Raw genomic sequence first — 17,342 nt, 5'->3', positions numbered from 1 at the left:
AGACTCTGAGAGGGAAACTGGGACAAAAGCAGGATCTGGCAGCAGGCAGGGGTGACGTGAGTTCATTTTCATTTTCAAGTTCAGCGAGGTTGTGAAATAAAAAAAAGAAAAGGGAGGGAAAAAGAAAAAACACTCAGGTGGGCGGGCAGGAGGTCCGTCCAACCGTCCGTCAGTCCGTCTGTAAAAAACAGTTTCCAGGCAGAAAACACTCCCAGACTTTGTGCTGGAGGAAATCAGAAGCAGAGACGACGAAGCTCGACTCAACTCAGCTGTTTGTGGGATGAAGTCAGAGCGAAGAACTTAACTCTCAGAGGAAGGTGGTGCACTGCAACAACAGGAAACAAACACATTAAGAAACCTTGAATTCGTCTGGTTTTGGACCTTTTCTCTAAAGTTCCAGCTGCAGTGATCACACATCTTCAAATTACCTCCAAACTTACCACAAAACTAAAACTCAGTCTCTAAACAGTGAACTGGGAGGAAAATAGGGATTCTGTGGTAAAAATAAGACTCCAGCAGAATGATCAGCTTCCGAATCACTATCATCTCTACAACCAAGAAAAAGTCAATGGAAACAGACATGAAAGTGATTGAAGTGGTTTAAAGAAAATCTGAAAGTTCAGATTAGTTTCATTTTAACAATCGCAGGACTCTCAGATATCATAACAACTCAACACAGTCCCACAGTGATGATGTGTTTCTGTAGTCCAGTCCTGAAGTTAGCATCAGCCTGGTTCCTCGACAAAAAGCCAATGGGATTCTTTCATTGTGTTTTGGATTATTCCAGAAAATAAACAGTGAGCAGCTAAAGTTTCTGATCCTTCAGGTTTAGTTGATCAGATCATCTTCACAGATGAACACCACTGTTCTGATGTTTGAAGTAAGAAGCTAATGTTAGGCTATAAACCAACTACACCACGGTCACATGACGTCAACGTCTCCACCACTAAGCTTCCAACTGGTCATTTCATTTAGCTCTGAGCTCTTCTACAAAAGCCTTTCTTCTTAGAAAGTTAGTGAGAGTTTGAAGTGCTACACGCCAACTTACTTCCTGGTTTCAGGATCAATCCTGCTCCACTCTAGGTTTATGTAATGGCCACCAGTTTTAATACTATCACCTTTGTTTCAGAGAAATCATGTCCTTTCTGTCTGATGGGTCTGAAAACTTCAATACCCATCAGCCTGAATTTAAAACACTGTGAACTGGTTAAAGCTGCAGTTTCCACTTTTGGAAATTCAGGAGGTCGACTCTTGTAAATAAAGATGAAATAAACTGACCAGATATAAAACAATGACTGAAGTCTGTCGGTCATTTATATTCTCTCATCTCTCGACCTTGCATGTTGTATTAATGGCTCATGATGTCTTTGGACCACACAGTAGAAGACAACAGAAAATACAGTCTAGATATCTGTTTTAGACTTAGACAGTAGGGACACTTTTGCAAAGTGAGGACCTTTCTTGAGTATGAAGACATGAATGAATGTTTCAGAAAGTCAGGACGTCTTGGGACATGTTTGAAAAGTGGGGACATTTTCAAAAATAAGAACATTATTAGAAAGTTTGGATATTTTTGGAGGGTAAGGACCATTTTTTGGGACAGTACCGACATTTTTGCGAAGTGAGGACATTTTCTTTAAAGTGTCAACATTGTTAGAAATGGACATTTTAGAGATGCAAAGTGAGAAAGTGAGGATCAGTGAGGACATTTTGTTGGTCCTGGTTCAGACTTAGTTTTATGAGGTTGGGGCAAGGTCAGGTTCTGGTTTAGGGTTTGTTTTTGGAGGTTTTGTTCTGCTGCTCATCTTCAGCCTGTCGGGATAAGAGCCTCAGTTAAATCACCACACAATGTAAATACGTCTGTATGTTTCTGTGTGCGAGGTTGTGAAGCTCCGAGGCAGCAACTGCAGGGGTCAAAGGTCGCCCCTCCCTCAAGGCTTCCAAGAATCAGACCTCGAGGAACCGCAACCCCCAACACTCAGGCACTCACATTGTCTCGGTCATGTTTTTAAACGACCATGTTGTTGTTGATTTTTAAATATTTGTATGTTTATTCTCATGTTAACACACTGAAGTCTGTACCTGTTTTAAAAACCAGGTCCAGAGACTAAACAAAGGCTGTGGTCTAGTGCTCCTACATGTTGTAAAGTGTGTTTTCGAGTCCCCAGCATTAATCTGTAAATTCAGCCTCTGACTTTGATTGCTGATGATAGTTCATGATCTTAGTTCCAGAATTTTGTCCTTGTGTTAGTCCCTCGGTTTAGAATGTATCTTGCATGTGTTTAGTTGTCGAGTTTAGTCCCTGTTTTGTCTAGTACCTGTGTTTTGTTTCAGAAATTATTTCTCTAGCCCTTGAGTTTAGTCCCAAACTATAGATCTGGTCCAAGGTTAGTCCTACAACTTATTTCTCAAATGTAATTCCCAAATTTCCCAAGTTTAACCTTCAAGTTTAGTTCCATTGTTTAAATGTAAATCTAGTCCTAAAGGTTAGTCTTATAGTTTACCTCCCAAGTTTATTATCAGGGAGTTTAGTTTTGGAGTTTAAGAAACCACATGTAATAATAAGTTAAATAAATAAATGTAGTTCCTGAGTTTACTTTTAGAGTTTACTCTCCAAGTTGTTGTTGAGTTGAGTCTCTAAGTTTTGTTCTTGAGTTTAGTTCAGAGTTTAGTTTCTAAGTTTGGAGTCTACGTCTATAAAAACCTCAGGGCTCGATGGCGGCAGCAGATGTGACTTCCCTCCAAAGCAAACAGAAACGACCTCGGCGACCGCGGACACACCCACACTGAGTATGTATGTACAGTATGTATGTTAAGAGGGGGAGACAGGGGAGGGACGAAGGGGGATGTCCAGGGTGGGTGGGGTCAGTGTAATGTAGGTCACACTCCATCCAGGACGAGGCGGGTGGAGCAGTGAGTTCACTAAAACAGACATGAAGTTTTTTTCTTCTTCTTCAGTGGAGATAAAAACGCCCTGAGACAGAGTCCAGATCCTGTTTCTACACTGATGGATGTTGATCCTGATCGCTGTGGTTCTAACATTGGAGGACTCACTGGATCCAGACCAGACATATGTACATGTTTATCCAGAGCTGGAAAACATAAATATCTACTCCACTTTACACTACTACTTTAAACTTGGCTACTTTAAACTTGGCTACTGTCTTCTACTGTCTTCTCCAAAAGTTGCTGTAACAAACACCAAACTCCTGTTTTTTGATCTTTGCATCAGTTTCCTGGATATCAGAGATGAACGCTGCTTTTTAACTGATCTACAGTTCAGCTTCACTGTGAACTCTCTGGGTCTGATTCCAGCAGTTTAATCTGCTGACTATCACTCAGTTAGAGGGAGATCCAACCTGAAGAACCACAGTTACAGAGAAACAACAGGTGTTCAGACGACAGAGTCCGAGATCATCGACCTTTCTTCACCTGGAACAAGCAGAAATGATTTAGAACTTGAATTGTAAAACTGTGTAAAAAGGGCTGTAAATAAACAGAGATTTGGTGGAGGTTGAGTCTCTACAGCAGCTGATTTAAGTGAAAGGGATGATGGGAGTTTTTTGCTGACTCTGGACCAGCAGTCAAACATCAACAAACACTTCCTGCATCGCTCTGCATTCATTTCCTGTCGATGACTAATGTGTCATCAAAAGCTTTTAAAGCAAGTCTTTTTCCACAGATTCATCCAGAACCTCACATGTTCCAGTCTGCACTGTAAAAACTGAAGCTCATGGTTTTCAGCAGAAATAACAGTCACAGCTCGTTCGGCCTCAGAAATGTAAATTATTAGAAAAAAACTAAAAATGAAGCTTGTCTCTTATTTCAACCAAAGTGAGAGGTTTATTAGAAAAGTTCTGCCAATTTGATCTTTGGTTGTTTAATGCAGGAAAGTTTTTGGGTGTAAATGATTGATAGAGATAAAAATCTTTGGAATTGGTGCAGTATTGATCAGAACAGCTGCTGTAATATAATCCAATGGACGATCGTCCACGTCAAAGTCCATCCACTAAAGTTCTTGTTTTGTCTCTGACAGACTCAGATTGTTCTTCTCAGTGTCTGACAGCATGATGATAGGATTCCTACAGAGACAGAGCTTTTTATTAAAGAGTCAGATCCTTTTAGTTTAACCAGAAACATCTCTATATATCTCTACCAGACTCCACTGACAAAAACAGGGATTTTCTTGAACAAATGCCTTAATTAGAGTGAGTTAAATCATCAGAAATCATCTTTTATTTGAACTCATGTCTCATCCACTGCAGTTTCCTCATTGCTTTCCTTTTTTTATAGTGTAACAAATGTTTTCAATATGTTGAAGAGAAGAATATTTTTTTTCCTTGAGTAAAGACCCAGTCAGAACCTGATTCATGTGATTCACAGTGAAAATCAAAGTGTCTGTAAAGTGAAGTTCTTGTTATGTCTTGAACTCAGTCACCTCCACCTGCGGCTGACATGTGACCAGAGGACACCTGGACCTGAGGAGGTGGGCGTGGCCTCAAGCTGCAGCACGTGTAGGTGTTGTTTCCAGGTCAGCTGATCACAGGCTGTGAAGTTTTCTTCTTCATGTGGAAAACTCTCGTAGGAACGACAACACCTCCCTCTGCAGAGGAAGGAAACACTCGTCAGCTCTGAAACTCACACTTAGACGTTTAAATTCTGGGCTTTGAACATGAAAAAATGTTTTCTAGTGGTAAACTTAAAAAAAAGAAAAGAGGCTTAGCTTAGCACAAAGACTGGAAACAGAGGGAAACTGTTAGCCTGGCTCTGCCTAATTAAAGCTCATTAACGTTTTATTTCTCATTTCTTTGATTTGTACAAAAACTAAAATATGAAAACTACAAGTTACCAGATTCTAATTCTGTGTCACCACAAAGAGATGAAAACTGTCTGACTCCACCACTGATACTACTGCTACCTGTAACTCTCCTAACAACTAAAATACGGAGAAAATAATAGTTTATTTTATAATGTAATAACTTTTGAACACTAATTATTTTGATTGTGCACATACGATAAAAACCTTTCAGGACCTCTGCATGTTAACACTCAAAAAAGGCCTCATTCTGCACAGAGAGTATATTTTTATTTAATACTTCAGTGAAGTATTTCGAGTATTTTTACACTGTATTACTGTTGCTTTTACTTCAGTAAACACAGGATCTTCACCACTGATTCAAATCTGTGTTTTAGGAATCAAACTGTTGATTTATCAGTTTTTTAAACCTTTAACAGACTGTGACTCAGACAACCTCCTCACAGGAAATCAGCCAAAAGCTCCAGAAAAAAACAGTAGTAAGTAAGTAGTAAGTGGACTTTAAGTTTTTCTTTTTTAAAGTCAGTTTTCAAGGTTGTGTCTTCTCCTCCGTCCTTCAACTTTGTGCAGAGACTAAATCAGTTGTTTTTGTTCCTAGGCTAGGAGATTCTGGACATTTTATAAACAATAATTAGATTTTAGTTCATCAGATTAAAAGTTAACTTCAGATAAATAACTGCTTATTTTTTTGTCATATTCAGGTTGAACAAACATTTAAAGATGTTAAAGTCAATGTGAACATTTAACTCATGGACACAAATTATGAAATAGAAATAAATTATCTTTTAGGGCTTTGAAGGCTCCAAATTAATTCTTTACAGAAAACATTTATTTTTCACGCTATGTCAAGTAATTCAAAATTCATTTGAGTTAATGTCTGATTTAATCTGTTTTCAGTTTATAAAACGTGTTTCTCTGATTTAATGTCTGATTCAGAAGAATCAATGTTGATAATCAGTGTTTCAGAGTTTCTCTACATTTAGTTTTACCAAGAGAAATTGTTAGCTCAAGGTAAACTTACTGGTTTCTGTGCAGGTTTCAGTCACAGGTCCTGGTCTTCACTGCAGATTTCAGGATTAAACCAAAACACAAACAAGTTATTTTAGTGAACAAATTAATGAACTGTCTGTGTTTCTGAAATCTATTTTGTTGTTTCCTTGTTTATTTAGGCGTCAGTGAATAAACAAGAAATATATAAATACAAATATATACAAACACAAATAGTTAAAGTAATTTAAGATGTTTTGGTGGAAAATAACTAAATTTAATGCAAAAATTTGACAAAATAATAAATTATTTGATGAAACAGTGATTAAAATGAGACGACAACAGAACATATTTATGATTTTCTTATAAACATTTATCTAATAAACTGTTTCTTTTTGATGAATTTTAGTTTGGTTTATTGATTTAATATATAAAAGTACAAAATATCAGAGAAACCAACTACGGTTTTGTGGTAAAAGTACATTTACTCAGGTACAGTTCTGAGGTCCTTTATTTCCATTTAGTTTATACTTTATACTCTTACTCCATTTATCTAACAGCTGTAGATTCAAATAAATAAAACAAAACAAAATCAATAAATAAATGACACTAAATGATTATTGATTGAACCACACAGCCGTTTATTAAGTCGTTAAATCTGTTATCCACAGTCTTTTATTAATTATCAATTAATAAATAATTTATGTCTCACACAGATCTGTGACTTTTACTCTGTAATTTCTTATTTTCTATTTAACTATTTAATTTCACTGTAAATACTCTTTATATCTATGTCTCATGTTGCTTTTACATTTTGTCCTGATGCTTTTAATATTTGTTAGTTGTCTTAATATTTAATACAGTTAAGTTTACAGATGTTAAACTGGTCTAATCTACACAACAAATATTTTTTACTGTGAGTACTTGAAGTATCTTTTGATGCTGATAATTTTGTACTTTTACTTGAGTAGAATTTGGATTCTTGACTTTTACTTATTAGTATTTATATTACTATATAGTACTAGTATTTCTACACTGTAGTATCACTACTTTTAGTACGGTACCAGTACTTTGTCCACCATAAGATTTTTTTGAGGGAATGTTACAGAAACAGCAGAGCTTTTATTTTTATTTTCCAAATTAATTCTCAAGTTTCAGGACGATGATTTAAATTCAACTTTATGTGTCTCAGATTTTGGAACAGTCACAGTCAGCAGCAGCAGGTTTTGCTATTCAGGAGCTCTGAGCAAGTTTTATCAGCAGCTGAACCAGTTTCTAAATCAGGAGACTCAATAATCTCTCTTTTCTTTTTCTTTAAACTCCAGCTTCACCTCTCTGTGTCATTCTGTTGGAGATCGTTCTGCAGATTGTTTCAGTCTTTGTGTCGTCGTCTCTCATCCTGAAAGAAACAAGGAAAACAGTGGAAAAGATTCAGAGCCGTGAGAAAAACTCTCCAATAATCATCCAGATAAACTCAACACTAAATACTGTTTCTGTTTCTGTCTGAGCAGACCAGATTTATACATTTATAAACAGGTTCGGGGGAAACCACCTTTAAGTCTGAAGTCCACCTTAAATGTCACTGTGTGCTGATATTTTTAAACAGAAAATATGTTGTCAAGTAAAAAACTTTGGACCTTCATACACATCAGGGCTCTCACCTTTGATGACATGTTCAGGAAAAATGGGACAGACCATGACTGATGGTTAAAAATGATATAAAACCTAAGATAAATTCAAATATATATCAATATATATGTCATGTTTTATTTGATTGTTAATGGTTGAATCCATTTATCAGTTCAGTCACTGGTTCATTAGAGGAGTTTACAGGCCTGATTACGTCATTTCACATCAGCCATTTTGAAAACAACCTGTGAATTCACTCAAACTAAATCAGAACAAAATCAGACAAAAACACCGAATTTTTTTTTCTGAAATAGTGAGACATGATTTTAATGTTCCTGATAAAAACCTGCCAGCTTCAGAAAAATGTCCCATTTCGCCTGAACGCATCAGGAAGTCACTCTAAACCCTTTCTCATAAAAAGTGAAGAATATTGTGAAAATATTTTCATTACGAATCAAACAGTTTCATAAAAAACAACATTCTTCATCGTTTTCCAACAGTTCTGGAATCAGTGATTATTTAAATATTTGCTCCGCCCACCTCAGCCACCTCAGACCAATCAGAATGATTGTGTCACATAAAGAACATTTGTAGCAACAATGTAACAACATTTCTGATGATTGCCTGGTGAAATTTAAAGGGCCCGAGACATAAATCTGTATTGGTCCAGTTTTACCTAACATCACTTCAACATAGCTGTAATTACAACTAATAAAAGATAAAGTCTGAAAATTACTTAAACACAAGCAACAGTTTTCATGTAAAAAACAAAACATTTCAGGTTCCAGCTCCAAAGATTTGACGAGTTGCTACTTTTTCTTTTCAATTATTTTAAATATATTTTTAACAATTTTGAGGTTTAGACGAAACAAACACAGTGAAGGTTTCACTTTGGGTTCCGGGTAAATGAGATTTCTCACTGTTTTCTGATCAGATAATCAATCAATAAACAGAGACAATAATCATTAGTTGTAGTCATGTGTCATTTTACTGCAGAGAACTTTTAATACTTTCAGTACATTTTCCTGATTATACTCACACATTTATATTTTCACTGCAGGACTTTTACTTGTAACAGTATTTTTACTGCGTGGTATTAGTACTTTTACATGGGTAAAGTATCTGATTACCCTGATGCTCATACTCAGTACAACAGTACAAGTCATTAGTAAAATCATGATTTAAATGTTGCTGTTTGTGTTTTACAGTTAAATTGCTGCTTCTGAACACTCTCTGATATTATCTGCGTTTCACTTTAACTTAGTGATGTTAGTTTTTCTGTTTTCTGATTTATTTTGCTCAGTGTTGAGACGCTCTTTGTTCTCTGCTGCAGTGACCTCATTTTACCTCCTGGGGTCGGATCAGGAAACTGGATTATCATCTCATTTAAAGCTGAAAATGAAACAATAAATAAACAATAAATAATCGCAGTAGAATTAAACTTTAATCAAACTAATGCTTTGTCTCTTTGCTGGATAAATTCTGTCACATGAAATCAGCTCCACACAGACCAGACTTGTGGGTGTTTTATTTTGGCGGTTGCCATGTTCGTGGCTGTTGCTAGGTAACTTTACAGCGTTGGGCATGTTGCCATGGTGATACTATAGCGAGCAGCTTTACCTCATGTCACCTCAGTGGAGGGAAACAGCATCGTGCTGCATTCACATACGGCTGGTTGATTCCAGCGTCCTGAGATGACTTCTGTCCTCAGAAAACCTGAGTTCACCTCAAGTGGCTTTAAAGTCCAAGACTCTGAGAATCAGAGCCTGAGAGTTTAAATACTGATACTGCTGCTACTGATAATACTACACTACTGCTACTAATGTATTTTATGTATGATAGTAAAAGTACAATGTGTAGTTAAAGTATCAGTAGTATTGGTTGTAGTGTAGTGCAGTAAAAATTTCAGTATTCAGTGAAGTTTTATGAAGTTTATGAAGAAACAGTAAATCTTCTGAATCCTGATGTTAGATTGTATTTAAACTCTGTTATTTTACTTTTATTAGCAATGAAATGTAAAAGTGTAGAGATTTACTTTGTTTCCTGTTCTTTCTTTAATAGTTATTTATTTGTAAGATGCTGCTTTCTGCTTTTCTGTTTGAAAACCTTTTTAAAACTTAGAAAAACAAATAAAACTTTCTGTTAAGCTGAAACAAAGTTAAATTTTAAATTCTGATCAAATATTTTAATCAGCTGCTGAGATTCATGACTCAGTGTTACTGTAACGTTTGTGAGTTTATAAAACATCAAAAACTCAGAGATGTTCAGTTTAATTTCATTTACAACAAAGAAAAGAGACAATTTTTTTCCTGTGTTTTTGTATCTGGTGGAAAACTTTCTGTACAGTTGAACTCTGGGTAATGATGTCGACCTGTTCTTTCCTTTTTCAGTTTAATGTTTTTAATTTCTGAAGATGGATCTTTACAATAAACATGAGCTGAGGTGAGAGAAATAATTAGTAATAATAATAATAATGATAATAATATCTGCACATTTTTGTACAGGAGACAGCTCAGTTTTCTGTGAGTTTGAGCCTCATTTCTCTGACTGTGTCTCCCCCTGCTGGTCAGTTTCTGTCACTGCAGCTCAGAGACAAAGATGAAGCAGGAGGAGAAAAATATAAAAATAAATAAAAACATCAGTTCTCTTTGTGTTCAAATCTAAACCACACGTTGGTTTAGATTTGCATTTCCTACAATAATTTGTTTTGATTTACTTTGTATTATCACAAAACGTCACTGAGCCTCAGTGTTAAATCAACTTTTTCTTATTTAAGACAAATTTGATTCAGAAACAAAAACAAGTGTTTCGTTACCTTCTGTTATAAATGTGTTGATAAATCCAGAGTCGTCTGAAGATGAGCAGCAGAACTAAAATTACTATTACTCACTAAAACCGATCAAACGTGAGAAGTGTTTCTATCAGACAGAGATCCTGAACTATTTTATTTTCATTATCATCTACTTTGTCCCTTGTTCTAATCACCAGTTTATAAAACATCGGTAAAATAGTAAAACATATATTTTTAGTAAAAAGTGAAAAGTATCCAGAGTAATGTCCTCAAATGTCTAAAACTCAAAGACACCAAGAATCAAATAATAAAATGTTTTTGATTCATTTACTCGTTACTTTGACCAAATTCAATTTTCAGAAAACGTGAAAACATTTAACACCTGTGAGGTTTTTGTTTAATTAATTAATTTAAGTTTCATTTGTCTGCCTGGTGTATTTAAATCAGGTTTTGTTTAACTTCCTGTAAACTTGTTATTCGTTTCAATAAAGATTAATAAGACAGAGAAATGATTTCATATGTAGCATGAAAATAAACAAGTCCAAGTTTAGTTTCTGTTGATTGACTGATTTTCAGGTTGATGCATGTCACAGTGTTCAGAAGTCAGATTTCAGAGTGTCCTTAAACGCACCAATAATAAATTATTCATGAGATGTTTGTGATTTTTTTTTTTTCTTAAGTTACTTGAAAGTTTTTCATCTTGTCTCTCATCATCTCTGTGGCGTCCTGGTGTCACTCCGGCTCCTGCTCCTGGTCTCAGTCCTAGCCTCGGTCCTGGTCTTCCTCCCCTTCCTCCTCACATTTCCGTTCAAGGGCGTTTTGCCGCCGAAGACTCGTCTCTCCACGGTCAGCACCTCCTCGTACAGGTAGGCCGGCTTCACGTCGAGCAGGAAGGAGAAGAGCTGCAGCATCCAGACAAACGACCGAGGCAACGTTGCCTCCACCTCCGAGTAATGACTCCTGCACTTCCTGTAGAGGAGGATGAGTAAACATCAGGACCAGAGGAAACCCTAAACCTGGATCCTGGTGTAGTTTTATAATGACAGATTTTTAACATTGAGCAGCTTAAATTTAATAAATGTTGTGAAATCTGCAAATTATAGTTTTGTTCTTGTAAAATTCTACAAACAGTTTTCTCTGTAGGATATATTAAACATTAGACAGAGAGAACGCTGTAATGTTTTGTGCCTTATATTAATTTTGTCCATTAAAACCATCGGTTATGTCTCATAAATCAACAAACAACAACAGTAAAACCAAGTAAAGTAAGGAAGTAAAATGCTAATGTTACTTCTTCTTGTTTCAGTGTTAACAATTATGGTTCAATGCTAACATAAGTTTTCTACATGCTAACATTTGTGTTAATGCTTACATTTGTGCTCCTGTAATGTTACCTTTCCTTTTGTTTTGATGAAAAGTAACTTTTTGGTTTAATGCTAGCAAATGCTATCATAGTGTAAAAAAAAGTGTACGAGCGTTCCTAATATTTTCTCCGTCCCATTCATGTTAAATCTAACAAACCCACCGGGGATCGCAGGCTTGGAGCGCCGGGTGCCAATACGTGGAGTTAGAGGGAGTCAAGATGTTGCGTTTCGGGGTCACGACCTTGTCCAGTTTCTTGTGGTGCAGACTGGGACCGTCCGCTCCGTCCTCATCCCCCCAGCAGAACCTGAAGCTGGACGGCTCACAGTCCCGGATCCCCACCAGGCGGGAAGACAGCTTCTTGAAGCAGATCTGAACCTGTTCTGCTGTCCCTGCACAGACACAAACATCACAGTTTAATCCAGATTTAACCACCAATGAAGAAGACAAGAGATTTAAAAACACAATGACTGAAATTTACATAAACACGTTTTCTAAGTCATAACTCAGTCAGATCTTAATTTTTAGATTCAGTGCAACTTACACTTCCTGACTATATCATTATCTCTGATGTTCATAGAAAGTAAACCAATGTGATTAAAAACCACAGAAAAAAAGATGCTCGTTCTAGCTGCAGAACTTCATTCAGAATCCCCCTGTTTTTAACTTTTCTTCAGTATCACAGTAAAACAGTGAGAGTTGTCTGAATATCAGTTTGTTCACTGCAAACAGGAGCAGATCACAGCTGAAAACCTGGGCTCAGATTCCAGCCCACAATGTCTCCTCATCTACAAACTGAGGTTCTTACTTTTCTTTTTCATCACAGTGGTTTTCATCTTCCTGTTCAGGTAAAGAGGTTTCTTTGCCTTCCACTGTTTCCTGAAGACGAGAGGGACAGAAATAATAAATATATTGATAAGATTTAAAAACATTACGGTACTTAACAAACTTTGAACTCAATCAAAGGCCGAAAACCACCCACTGAAAAAGCTTCATCTTCAATTTAATGACTCCAGGTTAATGACTGGGACACAGATGTTTGTTTTCTTGTTAAGGCCCCTGGTTGTTTGTTGGTTTGAAAATAATTTAATGTTTACAGATATTTAAAAAAAAAAACTAACTTCCAGATTCAGTCATTGTTGTCACAGTTCACCTGTGGAGACCTCAGGTGTGACAGATACCTCACCTGGCGATGTGGTGGTCTCTCTTCTGCTGAGCTTTGATCAGAGCGGCCTGCATCAGTCGGTACCACCTCCTCAGGTTAAACACATCCTCTGAGAAAACAGCAAACAGTTAAACCAGAGTTCAACCGCTGCCAATAAACCAAAGAAGAAGATGATTAAATCAAAGTGCAAACATCCAACCTGAGTCGTCCTGGACTCCAACCTCGTTGGATAAATCCCTGAAAGACACAAATCAAATGTGGTCATTAGATTTATCAGTGAAGCCTGTCTGTGGGGGGGTGGAGGGGCAGTAGTGGGGGTCGGGGGTCAGTTACCACTCTGTGTGGTCGTCCAGGCCGAAGATGACCTTCATGGTGACGATGATGACGGCGGCGCTCTGGACGTCGTACCGCGGCAGGATAGGACGGGTTGTGGAGTCGAATGTGTGGAACGTTTGATCCGTCATACCGGCACGCTCCATCAGGCTGCAGACCCACGGGTGGAGCTCGTCTGGTTAACAAGAGAGGAGGTGAAATAATCGACGGCTCATGACGTCAGTATTATCAGCGTTACTGTCGGTGCTGGTGTTACCGGGCAGGTTGGCATCGGTCAGGTAGCGCACGCTGAGCAGCGCTGGGTGCAGCAGACTCTTACGGCTGATTGGAGGAAAAGCAGGAAGCTGCAGGTACAGAGCCAGATCCTGGGCCTCGGTGTGCACCGCCCGGTGGGACGGGACGCTCTGCAGAAACAAACACACCCCAACAACATGTACTCAAACGGACTGGTTTGAACCAGTTCACTGGACTGAAAAATGTTAAATCTAGATTCTGACGTCAACTCTGAAGATGACAGCGTCTCTGCCGTCGAGCCTCATCTCGTCGGGCAGATCCTCGTAGGCGTTCAGGTATGGGACGTGGCCTTCGTTCACCAGCCTGAAAACAAACACTTCAACTCACTCCTCCAGGACTTTCCAGGACCTTCCAGACCTCTACATGACATAATCAATGATAAAGAGTGCAGTTGTTACCTGAGCAGGTCACTGAGTGTCAGCGGCTCCTGACTCCAGACCAGACCGAGGTGGATCAGAGCCAGAGTCTTCTTCATGCTCATCAGACCACGACTCCGCCTCAGCCGAGCCGACAGGTAGGTGACGACGTCCACCGAGCCCGAGCACTGCGACCAATCACTGGAGCTTGCTGAGGAGTTAAGTAAAAAGTTAAACTTAAAAAGTTAGTAAAAAATTAGTAAAGTTAAGTAAAAATCTGTTGTTTCTCTTTTGAACCTGATTTTTATTAAAGAAAAATTATGTGAAGTGACAAAAACTTCAAATTAAATCTGTTTTTAAGGAATATTGTATAAAAATCAGGTTTAAATCTACATAGTAATTGTCTTTTAGCTGTTTGTTATCGACCTGCATTAGATCCGACGGTGCTTGACAGATTTGCCTCTCCATCCGTCTCGCTGGCAGACTTCACTGATGACTCGGCCATACTGTCCGAGTCCGAGTCCAGACCTCTCTGCAAACAGAATCTCAGCTTCAGAGTCACTGTGATGGTTTAAAAAGACTTAGAAGTCATTAAAAACCAGCGTTCATCTCTGATATCCAGGAAACTGACGAAGATATCAGGAATTATGAATGGAGTTTACAGCACTTCCTGCTCCAGAAGGAAAAGAGGATCATGGGTAACATGTTTCACTTTCAGCTCAGTGAGTGGTGTTGAGCTAGTTTTTGCTTTGTGTCACTGAACTCACCACTTTAAACCTGGAGCTCCTCACCGGGTCGTTGGTGTACGCCTGTCGACTCCTCTGCAGGTAAAGTCTCCACAGCTGCAGCAACACCTGGTCCTGGAACAGACACAGTTCTGCTCAGCCTGTTTCTGCAGCTGGTTCTGATCCGACTGAAAAAAACCTCCAGGTTCAGATAAAAACTGACCTTAAAATGTGGAGTGACGCCGAGTCTGAGCAGAGCGTCGGCCTGGTTCCTCAGGATGAACTGGAAACCTTCGCAGATCATCCACTGACGACCGCCCTCTGAAACACAGGAAACAACAAACTTTAACAATTGTTTAATTTCATTAAATCCATGCTGACAACTTCAGACGTCTTAATATTCAGTTTACTGATGGAAACAGAAACACTGACCCGGCCTCTTGTTCCTGGATCCTCTGCCGATGGTGGAGACCCGGGTGGAGCCGGGAGCGAAGGTCGTCTCCACCACCTCTCTGGTTCTCTGAGGACGTTCAGACAAGTCCACAGGTTAAAACAGGTTTAGAGGAAACAGATACTGACACATGATGCTACCACCTGCTGGTCCTGAAGAGACACTGCAGCCTGATGGAAACCAGGACGTGTGCTGAGATGTTTTCTCTGTTTTCTGTTCGTTTCCTTTAATGTTTAACACAACATGTTTATTAAATTCTGTTTTATGTTTGTCTTTGTTTATATCTCTTCTGTGGAGCACTGTGTGTCGTCTCTGCTCTGCTGTTTAAATAAAGTACTTAATTACTTTTGTACATGAAAGATTTCAGTTTTTAGATTTTTAATAAACTTTATAAAGACATGTTTTCACATTGTTATTATCACAGAGTTAAGACTGAAGAGCAAACATGTCAGTTTTATCTGTTTATAAAGTGAAAGGGTCTGAATACTTTCTGCCCTTTAAACACTTCACTGATGTTTCTGATGGTGTCACCTCACATAAATTCACTGAGGTGACTTCCTGTTAGGTGAGGACAGAGGCCTGTTCTACGAAGCGAGGTAACTGTCTTATCAGAGTAACTTCAGGAGTAACTTGGTGACGTCAGGTGTAACTTCCCGGTTAACCTGTACTACGAAAGGTGGACAGGTTTTACCTGAGGTCTGTTGCCATGGTAATTTACGCTGCGTCTCTAAACTGCTCAGAGCAGTTTATGTTCGTGGTTAACTCTGTGTTACAGGTGTTACTTCTACCTAAGCTCCGCCCCACAGGTGGAACAACCAATCAGCAGAGAGATGCTGACTCTGCAGGACGGGGGTTGTCTAAAGACCGTCAGTCATCACAACCACCACCCAAAAAAAAAAAAAAAAGTGTGTAGTGGATGGTAGAGATATGTGGACCAATAAATGGTGTTTTTTATGCTCCACATTTTCCATTTTCACTTTCAGTTATTTTATTTTGTATTTTTTTTTCTTCAATAATCCTTTAAATGGGAGGGGGGGGGTGTTATTGTCCTGAAAGACAATCTAATGTGACAGGCTGTTGTAATTGTAGACTACAGACCAAGCAGCATTAATGATGGAAATATGAATGTGAACCACTTTATAGAAGGTTTCTGTTTGATCCAGGTTCAGTTTCCACTGAGGCTGAAATACTGTTAACATGAAGTTCATACTGAACATAACAGCTTTACATTCATACATATACAGCCTGAGTGTTCCAGGCTTGTCAACCCCGACTTTACCTGAGAACCTGAGTTAAACCAGAGGAGGTTCAACTCTCTTTGTAGAACAGACCTGCTGGTAACAGACAGATCAACTGCTGCTGCTGCTGCTGCTGCTGTTGTTGTTGTTGTTGTTGTTGTTGTTGTTGTTGTTGTTGTTTACCTCGATGACGTTGTGACAGGATCTGCAGTAGAAACGACCTTCGTCTGAAACTCCCCAGTCCACCGCCGAACACTGAGCACAGGGCTCCCTGAAGCCGGCCTGAACACACACACACACACACACACACACAGAAGCAGTGCTTTAGCAGTAGCAGCCTCCAACTGTTTCCATTCATAAAATAGCTATTTACGTCTCTTTTGTTTATTAGAAATAATAAATAATTACAAGTAGAAAATGCGTGAAGCTTTGTGATAAATTCGAAAAAAAAAAAACTTTAAGAGTAGAATAATTATTTAGATAAAATTCCAACGTTTATTCTGAGCCCACACTTTTAGTTTAAACTCGGTAACACATCTAAATACGTTTTGCTTTGGGGTAACAGTTCGTAAATACACGACGGTTGTTAAATTATTTCTTGTATAATGCAAAAATGTGTATAAAACAATGTTAAATCATATTTTTAATTTGTGGTAAGCGCGACAAAAAAACAAAACCGACAGATAATTTAACGGAGTTTGGCGTTGACGTACTGGCTAACATCATGTAATTAGCAGCGATGAAACGTTAGCTAACGTTAAAATCTCTCTCAGAGTAACAGAGAAGTTGTTTTACCGTGTGTTCGTCGTCCATGTTCACTTTAAATCAGCTGGTTTAAACTGTAGATTTGATCAGTTCGTCCACATGTGGAGGTTTGTTTGGGGTTTACTTCTTCTTCTCTGACTTCCGGTTCACTGGAGGCTCTGAAGCGCTCTGCTGCCGCTCACAGGCTGAGACAGGAACTACAACTCACACTGCAGGGAAACGCTAACATCTGACATTTTTATTCATTATTCATCACGTTATTTATTAATTCTCACTTTTAGGGGGAAAAAATCCACATAATACTTCACTTAAGGTAAGTAGAGCTTTTAATATTTAAATTTAATCTAATTAAAAAATAATAATTGTTGTAAATATGTGAAAAAAACGTCTGCTTCGGTTTAATTTATGAAAACACTGTGTTTTATTATTA

The 17,342-nt window shown here is 38.2% G+C and overlaps 1 protein-coding gene across 3 annotated transcripts; it reads right to left on the bottom strand.

The window, feature by feature from the left end:
• Positions 1 to 4,079: 4,079 nt before the first annotated feature.
• taf1b (TATA box binding protein (Tbp)-associated factor, RNA polymerase I, B) lies at positions 4,080 to 17,082 on the bottom strand. Of its 3 annotated transcripts, XR_001962337.2 has the most exons (18): positions 16,943 to 17,082; positions 16,331 to 16,429; positions 14,891 to 14,978; positions 14,682 to 14,779; positions 14,501 to 14,593; positions 14,160 to 14,265; positions 13,776 to 13,944; positions 13,581 to 13,680; positions 13,340 to 13,487; positions 13,084 to 13,258; positions 12,950 to 12,987; positions 12,772 to 12,859; positions 12,394 to 12,464; positions 11,749 to 11,977; positions 10,908 to 11,192; positions 7,135 to 7,202; positions 5,838 to 5,877; positions 4,080 to 4,603 (listed from the first exon to the last, which is right to left on the bottom strand). XR_001962337.2 is itself a non-coding variant. In XM_018688735.2 (15 exons), the coding sequence occupies exons 1-15, from the start codon at positions 16,958 to 16,960 to the stop codon at positions 10,934 to 10,936; spliced, it is 1,779 nt and encodes a 592-aa protein (XP_018544251.1). In that variant the 5' UTR covers positions 16,961 to 17,082; the 3' UTR covers positions 10,537 to 10,933. The 3 variants fall into 3 exon arrangements, 1 of the variants encoding a protein (XP_018544251.1); XR_001962338.2 differs by lacking the exon at positions 5,838 to 5,877; XM_018688735.2 differs by lacking the exons at positions 4,080 to 4,603; positions 5,838 to 5,877; positions 7,135 to 7,202 and having other exon boundaries at positions 10,537 to 11,192.
• Between the last annotated feature and the right edge of the window lie 260 nt (positions 17,083 to 17,342).

Source organism: Lates calcarifer, linkage group LG7_1, assembly GCF_001640805.2.
Source record: "Lates calcarifer isolate ASB-BC8 linkage group LG7_1, TLL_Latcal_v3, whole genome shotgun sequence".
Classification (NCBI taxonomy): Eukaryota; Metazoa; Chordata; class Actinopteri; family Centropomidae; genus Lates; species Lates calcarifer.
Note: the sequence above shows the minus strand (reverse complement) of the source record. Positions and strands in the feature narration are given on the sequence as shown.

What these genes read in the sequence shown, in the direction of transcription:
- taf1b (XM_018688735.2), bottom strand. An exon ending in ATCCAGGAACAAGAGGCCGG is followed by an intron (nt 14,780 to 14,890) that starts GTCAGTGTTTCT and finishes CCTGTGTTTCAG; the next exon opens with AGGGCGGTCGTCAGTGGATG. An exon ending in CTGGACGACCACACAGAGTG is followed by an intron (nt 12,988 to 13,083) that starts GTAACTGACCCC and finishes TGTGTCTTTCAG; the next exon opens with GGATTTATCCAACGAGGTTG.